Source organism: Protomyctophum parallelum (genome assembly GCF_964188405.1).
Source record: "Protomyctophum parallelum genome assembly, chromosome: 15".
Lineage (NCBI taxonomy): Eukaryota > Metazoa > Chordata > Actinopteri > Myctophiformes > Myctophidae > Protomyctophum > Protomyctophum parallelum.
In genome coordinates, this window is record NC_139710.1 from 47499031 (window position 1) to 47510193 (window position 11163).

An 11163-nucleotide genomic window follows, 5' to 3' on the forward strand; every position below is an offset into this window, starting at 1 on the left:
CCAGGCCGTAGCGTAACGGTCTGGGCACCGGACTGGTAATCCAGTCGCAGTGTGCCGCGGGTTCGACTCCCGGACCCGACACGGCCTTTACTGCATGTCTTCCCCCCATCTCTCTCCCGTTTCCTGTCAGCCTACTGTCTGTCCCTTCAAAAATCAATAAAAGGCGTAAGCCGCAAAAATATCTTTAAAAAAAAAGATTATTTATTTTAAGAATATGCACACCATAACAACCAAAACAATAACCATCTTCTTACCTTTCTTATTTTATCGTGAGACGTGTGTGTGTGTGTGTGGAGTCACCATGCTGCACCTGTGATGTTCATTTTTACTGATACCAAGTTTAAAATAAGAATTGAATGCACAGAATATCAATACGAAGCAACTGAAAAACATGTTATTTCAATGGTAGTGGATGGAGAGAAAGGATTTTTGTCCAACCAAGAGGGGCACAAACACGGGCGGGACTTGACAAAGGGTGAATTGGGCCAAAAGGAAGGCCGCAAACCTACTGTAGCTGGTCACCCCTTTTATGGCCGCCTCTTAACCCATTCTGACCTGAGATCAGATTCTAAAAATGTCAGTCGTTCTTCGATTTTTCAAAAATAGCAGACCTACAAGCTCGTAGCGCGCCACTCGGTGGCGCGCTATGAGCTTGTAGATCTGCTATTTTTCAATAGCTAAAGCATAACATGATGCCAACACCAAAATGGGTGCCCGTTCAGAATGGGTTAAAAGGGGTATTACTACAAATGTGTCATCTGTATGAACAAAAATGCTTTTAACATGCATCACTAAGAGATTCAACCGTCAACAATATCTAGGCTACTAAGTTTTACATTATTTTAATGACTTTAATTTTGTTTTCTTGTAGACTCTACAATAAAACAATGCAGTGTAGAATAATGTTTTCCGGGGTGACTCTCACACAAACATTGTTCTTGTAAAGCAGTGGTCAGTTTACAGTGACATGAAAGGTGGTTGCACACTGGACACGTTTTTCGGAAAACCGATGGAGAAACGCAGCTAAAAATCAGAAAATCACGCTCCGTGTGCAGGGACCATTCATACTCCAGTTTTAGGTGATAAGGTGAGTACCAAAAACTACAACAATGATGATGATCACGCCACGGTGGTAAGCGACTCACCCAAACACATCTCCTGTTTTTTACTAACCACTGATTCATTGGTCACCTTATCACCTAATACTCTCTAGCTGCAATGCCATTTTCCTTCGCATAATTAATATATATATATATATATATATATATAAAATCAATCCCACAGGGGATTCACCCAGCTTAGCGCTGCCCACAGAGGAGCATGAAGGTGGGTCCTAGGCAGGCTCACTAACCATTCAGCTATATGGCCACGGTGGCCACCCGAATGTCCTTGTTTAACACAGGCAAGACAATGCACCGTTTGCCAGGGACAGTGATATACACAGCATTGACAGTCGGCTCAGACAGTTGACATTTTTCAAGTTCACTCGTTCACTGCAGGATTTCCGTTCATCGTCATAAATGTTATTATCCTGACCCAGGGACGATGGTTAGTATCAAGCTTTGCTATTAGTCTTCAATGGCCGGCGGCCAGAGGGGTTTTATTCTACCACGGTCATGAAGAATACTTAAAGCTGATTGGCCAAAGGGTGTGCAATATTTCTTCAGATATACCGGTACATCTTTGAAGAAACAGACCAATTGCCATTGTAAATGCATGCGCATAATAAAGAAAACATGATTTTCAGAGTTATGCTCAAACTTTTGGGAAACAAAACGTGTTATTAGTTTGTGGGTAAAAGACATGACTTTTGCCAGCTGACTTCTCGACTTTCTGGAGTAGAGCACATTTTCTCAAAATATGAATAAACACTAAATTGTTGCCAATGGTAAACACATCTCTGAGCCTTGTTGAACAGCTTATTGTGATTTCATAAGGAAACATGTCCATTATTCTTATTCTGATGGGCAATACAGGCTAAATGAAATTTCACAATATTTATGACCAAATAACACGTTATCAACAGTATAGATAGTGAGGATATCATCTTGTAAAGAAATATCCAATTGAAAATAAACCAATCTGCAAGCTCATAAAGCTTGTGTTGTGTGCTTGTAAATCCATCGGCAGAAAAGATAAATAAAGTAGAATAATAAAATACTGTAGCTTAAAGGACCACTTCACCCCTTTTCAACCTATCTTCATATAATAGGTCCTCACTAATAATCATGAAAACATTTGTCTGTGTCTCATAGGAGGGCTGTGTGCAGTTCAGAAACCGTCCTCGGAAACCGTCCTGGGGAATACAAGCTAATAGAAACTGCAGTATGAATCAGACACGTTTCTCTAAAATGACAAGGATGCTTTTCCGGTTTGAATGGGTTAACACAGACCAGCAAAACCACAAATAGCACGAAAACATTTTATACCAATAGTTACAAAGTGTATTTTTTATTGCAATAGATAAATAATTGTGCACGCCACAGTGAATCCTGTGAATTATTCTCTGCAGTGTAAAGATGTTGATGACTGTTGATGTTGACATTGATCATCATGTCATGAGACAAGCCTTTGGATTTTGTAACCACCAAACACATTTGCAATATATACAAATTCTGTATACAAAGTTATGAAATAATTTTAAATGTACTACAACAGTACATTGTGCACACTCATTTGCACAATCATTTTCCAATAAAGAAACATATTCTATACCCTAAGAAATAATGTAATATTATCCTACATTGAACCACTTTTGACCTGAGTTGATGTCATTATCTTGGGCATGTCATTATAGGCGACAATGTTGCATTTATTTATTTTGCATTTAAATTGTTTCCCCACAACAATTGCAAAAATATCCAATCTACGGTTTTGAGCATTTGACTCGGTGTGCGCTGGACAGCAGTCCACCACAACAAACACCTAAACAAACCCCACAGAGAGTAGTTAAGATCTTAATTGGGTTTTGCTGAAGACGATTTCAGAAGTCAGATAACAGAAAAGATCATCAGCATATCTCTGCTGTCGGGCGGAAACCACCCAACTCCAACATGTTCATTTTTCAGAAAATTAAAAAACAAACATCCAGCTCAAGTGGAGGTAGGAGATTTTGGCCACATTAAACATTTTTTTAACCAACACACAGACGTAAAGGGTGTTCAACATCACTGATTTATGAAAAAGAAAATAATAATAATAAAAAGATAACTAAACCGATGGAGTTAGCTGATTTGGCAGGCAGTTTGAGGATCCAATGGAGTTAGGAGGTTTTGGCCAAAGCGCTTTTTAATGTATATGTATTTTTTAATCAACACACAGAAGTAAAGGGTGTTCAATATAACTAATCTGAGTAATGTTCTATTGAACAAAAAGGAAAAAAAAATCAAAAACCTGAAAAATGGAGTTAGGTGGTTTCTGCCAGACAGCGACGGATATCCATGTGCATGAACTCTGTGTGGTGGGATGATGGGACCTCTCACTCCATCTCCTCCTCAGGCTCCACCTGACCTCCTGTCTTCTTCTTCCTTCTCTTCTTCTTGGAGTCTGTCATCCCACTGGAGAACTCAGAAAGATTCGCTTTCTGTTTCGCCGACCTGAAGAAAAGAGACAAGATTTTCAACCACGGCAGTTCACATCGAAACACACGATTCTGTTATCATCTGAAAATAAAATAAATCAGAAGGTGGACAGACAGACAAGACAGACAGACAGACAGACAGACAGACAGACAGACAGACAGACAGACAGACAGACAGACAGACAAGACAGATAGACGCGTGCACTTTTATGGGCCCGACCCATAGAATCACTGCCTACACTGTACACACAGTCACTGTGTGTACAGTATGTGTGTCAGTGTATTGGTTACGGTACTTTGACTGTCAAGGGAGAGTCATTTTCGGCATGTGTATCTTTCTCAGTGTGCACATGCATGTACGTACACGGTAAGAGTGTTTACTGGCCTCCGCAGTAGGCGGAATTACTTGTACTTTTACTGTGTCTTGCTCAGCGACACTTCATTCCCAGACGGCCTCGCTCTCTACCCACTCAGCTACGACCCATTTAACTACAGTCTTTCTGCTCCCATCACCGCAGGGAGCCATGTTCAACCAGCTGGCTGATCAATACTCACACGCACGCACAGCCTTGGGGCAGAGTAGACAGGTTGAGGGTTCAGCTCCCTGGAGGACATTTTACTTTACATCTTTATTGATCGCTGGCATCAACGGACCTCATTTCTCTGTAGTATCCCATATGTTACTGTATGTATGTGCTGTACATACGTTATGTACTGTATTATGTATATACTGTATTATGTACATAATGTGGTTCCTGCATGTCAATCTTCCTTCCTTCTCTTCTCTCTAATTCAAAAACTGGTTTTAGCTTAGAACAACATATTTTGAGATGGGGGTACACGGCAAAATATGTATATATAACTTTATTATATGGGGGTCCTTGCCATGAAAACGTTTTGAGCACCACTGATATAGCAAAATGGTAAATGGTGCATTTATATAGTGCCTTTATCTAAGGTGCTTTACATAGATTCAATGTGCATTACATTCACCCCTTCACACACACATTCATACACCAATGGCGGAGGAAACCATGCAAGGCACCAACATGCACATATAGGGAGCAATTAGGGGTTTTAAGCGTCTTGCTCAAGGACACTTCGGCACCAACTCTGGGAGAGCATGGGATTGAACAGGGAACAGTTCCCAAGCGGCCGCTCTACCCCTGAGCCACTGCCGCACAGACGTACATTATTTTAGAAAACCACCAAGACATTTTTAGAATCTGCCTCCAGTCATTAATCCATTAAGACCTGTGTCAACAGGGCAGTGTGGTGTGTTTGTCTATGAACCAGAGCACTGGTGTCCAGCGACGTAGAGTCTGTGGGGGCCACGGGGCCATGGCCCCCATGAAGAATCCTAGGGCCCCTTTCGGCCCCCATGAAGATTTTCGTGGACATTTTACATTTACATTACATTTTTTCTGGGAATTCCGAACATTAATTGGACCTCTCCGCCGGCAATCTGAGAATCCCATCGTCAAATATTCGGGAAAACAGCGCCTCCCCTGTTGTTCCTCAGGCAACAGTCTGTCTTGAGAGACACCGGCCGTCCAAGAGGTGTTAAAAAGTGCTAATCGGGTTTCTTTTGTAGTTGTTCTTGAGGCGTGACATAATAACACTGATCAAGAATTCACCAAAGAGACCTAACCACAGACTAGTGAGACTACACACTGACTCGAGAAAAGACCCATATCGTCCAAAATAGGCTGATCAGTCGCTGTCTGTGTATAGGCTAATTAATTGGTAAAAGTATGCTAAAGAACTCATTTTTAGACCATTTGGGAAATAAATAAATAAATAAATCTGCGGCGTCCCCCCCAACGCAATTCTGTAGCCTACCCAAAGGTAAAACGCACCCGCCGCCTATGATCTCTCTCTCTCTCTCTCCGTATCTCTCTATATCTCCCTCTCTCTCTCCCTCTCTCTCTCTCTCTCTCATAATAATAATAATATAGTCCTGAAAGTCCTCACCTTGGCTTGGACATTGGCCTATAGAAGCTGCTTTAAAAGTACCAGCGAAAACAACTTATTTTTTTCCGCGCTGCGGCGGGGGGGGGGGGGGGGTGCGGGGAGGCGGGGCTGCGGGGGGGGGGGGGGGCCCTTGAGGATTGATCAAACTCTTCGGCTCTGCTGGTGTCTCCAAGTCAACCACATCCATTCCATACACGTCCTCCATATACACAATTTAGGCATTTAGCAGACACTCTTAATTCAGAGCGATTTACAGTGAGCCAGGAGTAACAAGTAGTGATCTAGGATCATAGGTAAACAAAGGAAGTCAATAGAGACTTCATTATAGGTGTGTGGTGTAGTGTGTGTGTGTGTGTGTGTGTGTGTGTGTGAGAGAGCAAGAGTGTGTGGTCAAACAACCTTGTCCAGACAGGCCCACTGTGAGAAGCTGTTTACCACAAGCGACACACGCGCGCACACACACACACACACACACACACGCAAGTCAGTCAACAGTGCGTAAATATGGATGTGTGTCAGGGGAGTCACACTCATAATTGACTGTATAAATAAGGTTGTGTGTGTGCATGTGCCAGTCAACTCAGCAGGGGTTCTCTGTTAATGAGCAGGGTCAGGAACATGTGTCAGACACGCACGCACGCACGCACGCACGCACGCACGCACACACACACACACACACACACACACACACACACACACACACACACACACACACACACACACACACACACACACACACACACACACACACACACACACACACACACACACACACACACACACACACACACTCTTACTTATTTGGTTGATAAAACATATGTTCTTATATACACTAGTACATTAACCATCTTAGTCATAAACCTAAATGTTCTCATTACACTAGATAAGAAAATATTAACCATCTTAGTCATTATGAAACTATATATCGTTGCTGTCGGGTGGAGACATTGTATGTCCAAAACCGTTCCTTTATTATTATTGTTGTTGTTATTTAAAAAGAGCGTTTTATAATAGTGACAATAAGCAGTGAGCTTGTAGATCTGCTATTTTCACTACTTTTGGTTTGCTCGACAGCTTATTATATACATATCTTATACGATATGTATACAAACAATCTTAGTCATTATAAACCTATTATGTTCGTATATGATTTGAGTGAATATAAGATCACACAAGATGAATAGGAAATCTATATTTAATATAATAAGAAACACAATATTCTTTCAGTCTGAGAATGAATGGTGCCACAAGTCAACTGCAGATGTACATCTTTAAAAATCGAATGCCTCTGCATTAGATCAAAACAACCAGTGCTTGAAATACAGTGAAAAGACGTTTTGTTTGTTTACCCTCTGGCACAAAGGGCAGCAACAAAGTCTGAGTCTCTCCACTTGCGTCTGTCATACCCATTCAAAGACAATGCATAAATGTATGTATTATGTAATATATAATATTATCTACTAATGATTTGCGCAGACCTCAGGGATCTCCATATATGGGGATAATCTGGGCACAAACAGGCCACAGACCTCACATTTGATCAAATGTTTCATCTCTGGGAACGCCGGCTTCATTGTAATATTCTCTGAATTTATTTAACTATAGCGTTCAACTTAGCCTAACTACGTTCAGTCTGTCTCTCCTAGACCGTCTCTCTTTCTCTGTTGTCTCCTACCTACACAATCTAGTAGCTAACACTAAGTTAAATTAAAATTACAGACAGACAAAACACATACTGCCTATATAATATAGACTCGAGGTACGCGTGTAACATCATCATACCAGGAAGTTATGCGGGAACACCTACTGAGTAGCAAAACATTACTTTCTGGCCTTGACAGCCCATACATCCAAACAAAAAAGTATTGATTACATTAAACAGCGGTAAACAACTTTAAACTCACTTTGCCACTGTCCAAAAAAACCCACCTCTGCGCTTTTCCTTTGTCCTGGTTTTTAGTCTGCTTCCTGCCGGTGTCTTTCTGCCCGGCAGCAGACAGGCCCTGTGGAGCGTCTCGGAGGCCGAAGCTCTTGGCGGCGTGGCCCAGGTGGAGGCCACGGATGTGGAAGATGTGTTTGAGAGAGGACGGGTAGGCTGCATAGGACCTCAGGAACGACTGTAGGGCTAGAGAACAATACAATGCGTTTGAGGGAGGACGGGTAGGCTGCATAGGACCTCAGGAACGACTGTAGGGCTAGAGAACAATACAATGTGTTTGAGGGAGGACGGGTAGGCTGCATAGGACCTCAGGAACGACTGTAGGGCTACATAACAATACAATGTGTTTGAGGGAGGTCGGGTAGGCTGCATAGGACCTCAGGAACGACTGTAGGGCTAGAGAACAATACAATGTGTTTGAGAGAGGACGGGTAGGCTGCATAGGACCTCAGGAACGACTGTAGGGCTAGAGAACAATACAATGTGTTTGAGGGAGGACGGGTAGGCTGCATAGGACCTCAGGAACGACTGTAGGGCTAGAGAACAATACAATGTGTTTGAGGGAGGACGGGTAGGCTGCATAGGACCTCAGGAACGACTGTAGGGCTAGAGAACAATACAATGTGTTTGAGGGAGGACGGGTAGGCTGCATAGGACCTCAGGAACGACTGTAGGGCTAGAGAACAATACAATGTGTTTGAGAGGACGGGTAGGCTGCATAGGACCTCAGGAACGACTGTAGGGCTAGAGAACAATACAATGTGTTTGAGAGAGGACGGGTAGGCTGCATAGGACCTCAGGAACGACTGTAGGGCTAGAGAACAATACAATGTGTTTGAGAGAGGACGGGTAGGCTGCATAGGACCTCAGGAACGACTGTAGGGCTAGAGAACAATACAATGTGTTTGAGGGAGGACGGGTAGGCTGCATAGGACCTCAGGAACGACTGTAGGGCTAGAGAACAATACAATGTGTTTGAGGGAGGACGGGTAGGCTGCATAGGACCTCAGGAACGACTGTAGGACTACATAACAATACAATGTGTTTGAGGGAGGACGGGTAGGCTGCATAGGACCTCAGGAACGACTGTAGGGCTAGAGAACAATACAATGTGTTTGAGAGAGGACGGGTAGGCTGCATAGGACCTCAGGAACGACTGTAGGGCTAGAGAACAATACAATGTGTTTGAGGGAGGACGGGTAGGCTGCATAGGACCTCAGGAACGACTGTAGGGCTAGAGAACAATACAATGTGTTTGAGGGAGGACGGGTAGGCTGCATAGGACCTCAGGAACGACTGTAGGGCTAGAGAACAATACAATGTGTTTGAGGGAGGTCGGGTAGGCTGCATAGGACCTCAGGAACGACTGTAGGGCTAGAGAACAATACAATGTGTTTGAGAGAGGACGGGTAGGCTGCATTTTTTGGATGACACCGTAAATTAAAAAGTAAAAAAAAAAGGCACGGGTACTCTTTACTTTTGGTACTTGGTATCTAAGTACATTTTGATACCAACACTTTTGTACTTTAATTCCGCACTTTTGTAACAGAATATTTCTACATTGCAGTATTGATTGATACTTTTACTGAAGTAAAACATTTGAGTACTTTTCCCACCACAGACCACCTCTCCTCCAGCTCTCACCTTTCTTCGCGTTCTGTACGTTCTCAGGGTTGGAGTGAACGACGTTCTCAAACTCCGTCTGCAGGACCGTTGCCCGCTCTCTGATCTCCTGTTCTAAAGCGGAGGAGGAGGTCTGAGGAGACACAGGACAGACATGACCACTGTTCACTGCTGAAAGTCACCGTCTGTGATGCGTGTCTGTAATGAGTCAATGTTGTCTGTAATGTGTGTCTGTAATGAGTCAATGTTGTCTGTAATGTGTGTCTGTAATGAGTCAATGTTGTCTGTAATGTGTGTCTGTAATGAGTCAATGTTGTCTGTAATGTGTGTCTGTAATGAGTCAATGTTGTCTGTAATGTGTGTCTGTAATGAGTCAATGTTGTCTGTAATGTGTGTCTGTAATGAGTCAATGTTGTCTGTAATGTGTGTCTCCAACCGAGTCTTGATGTGCGTCTCTGTGATCCGAGTTGTTGAGCCTGTGATGTGAATCTGTGATCTGAGTTAGTCTCACGAGCCAAACTGTTGCCTCCCACAATTTCCGGATGCTTACAGTGCATACTGTACATTGTGGAGCAACGGATGCTCTGAAAACGATAAAGCCTCCTCCCCACCTACGTTTTGTCTTTACAGTCACGCAAACGTATCATAATATAAATCAGAATCATCGATCAGGCTTAGCAGAAATGGAAATCAGAAAAATAAAACCTAAAGATATTTTAGAATATATTTTCATGAATGGAAATGACAGTGACAGATGACAGCTATACCTGTCAGAATTGTCTGTGTGATGTGCGTCTGTGTTGTTGAGTCTGTGATGTGAGCCAGTGGTGTGTGTGTGTGTGATGTGAGCCAGTGGTGTGTGTGTGTGTGTGTGTGTGTGTGTGTGTGGTAAGTGTTTTGTTTTGTATGTGTTTTGTCTGTCTCTACCATACCTGACTGTGGTACTTTCCCCGCCCCTTATACGTGTCATCCAGCATCAGATTGGACAGAATTTCCAGCAGTTTGGTCTCCGATAGGCTGGAAAAAAACAACAAACCCCGCCCAATGCCACAATAAGTTAATGCTTGGTAGAGTTAAACGATTGGCTGTTGAGACACGGACACATCCAATGTCTGTTCTGAATTCTGACCGTTTTTAGCTGCCTCTTGAGTTTGAAAAGCCTTTATTCTGTCATGGCTTGGCAATTTGGTTAAAAAAACGCAGGTGACCAATGTGTTTCGGATCTTCAACAGGGTCCAAAAGTACTCAACTCAACTGAACGGTGTGCCTTGGATTCTTCTTAACCCATTAAGACATGAGGCTGAAAACAGGTTTTCTGAATGTATGTATTTGGCCGCCGACCCCCATTTCAAAATATCTTGTTCCGGGGACACCCAGAAGCAAATGTTTGCTTTAAAAAACACAAAAATTACAAGCTCAAAGTGATGCGCTATGAGCTTGTATATGTATTATTTTATAGCCAAAGTATAAATAATAATGGGTCATGTTCACCCAAAGGTTAAGGAACTTAAATGTTTTGACCATGGCTTTCTAATCAGGTTGTTTACCGTGATCAATCAACACACCTGATGCTGTGATTGGCCAGGTCTGTGATGAAGCCGGCCTCAGCAGGGGTGAGGAAGAGGAGGCAACTTCCTCGCGTTCCGATGCGAGCCGTCCTCCCCACGCGATGCACATACTCTGTTACACTGGTGGGAGGATTGTACTGCGCACACGCACACACACACACACACACACGCACGCACACGCACACGCACACGCACACGCACACACACACACACACACACACACGCACACGCACACGCACACGCACACGCACACGCACACGCACACGCACGCACACACACACACACACACAATAATAGAGGCTTGTTATTGTTTGATTGTATGTGACTGTAACTCTTCTTATGGAACACACAAGGTTTTCATTGTTTGAAAGGCAATCAAAGACCTTACCTGGATTATCCACGTCACCTGCGGCAGATCTAGACCTCTCGCTGCGACATCCTGTAACCACACACACACACACCACACAGGTTAGATTTGT

The 11163-nt window shown here is 43.2% G+C and overlaps 1 protein-coding gene across 2 annotated transcripts in view; it reads right to left on the reverse strand.

The window, feature by feature from the left end:
- Positions 1 to 2444: 2444 nt before the first annotated feature.
- The window catches only part of ddx31 (DEAD (Asp-Glu-Ala-Asp) box polypeptide 31), a 19314-nt gene continuing 10595 nt past the window's right edge, over positions 2445 to 11163 (reverse strand). For both annotated transcript variants that reach the window (XM_083783179.1, XM_083783178.1), the window contains exons 16-21: positions 11073 to 11123; positions 10682 to 10821; positions 10049 to 10133; positions 9138 to 9249; positions 7484 to 7679; positions 2445 to 3596 (exon numbers count right to left, since the gene is read on the reverse strand). In XM_083783179.1, coding sequence (XP_083639305.1) covers positions 3479 to 3596; positions 7484 to 7679; positions 9138 to 9249; positions 10049 to 10133; positions 10682 to 10821; positions 11073 to 11123 — 702 coding nt within the window. In that variant the 3' untranslated portion in view covers positions 2445 to 3478. The remainder of the gene's footprint in view (positions 3597 to 7483; positions 7680 to 9137; positions 9250 to 10048; positions 10134 to 10681; positions 10822 to 11072; positions 11124 to 11163) is intronic.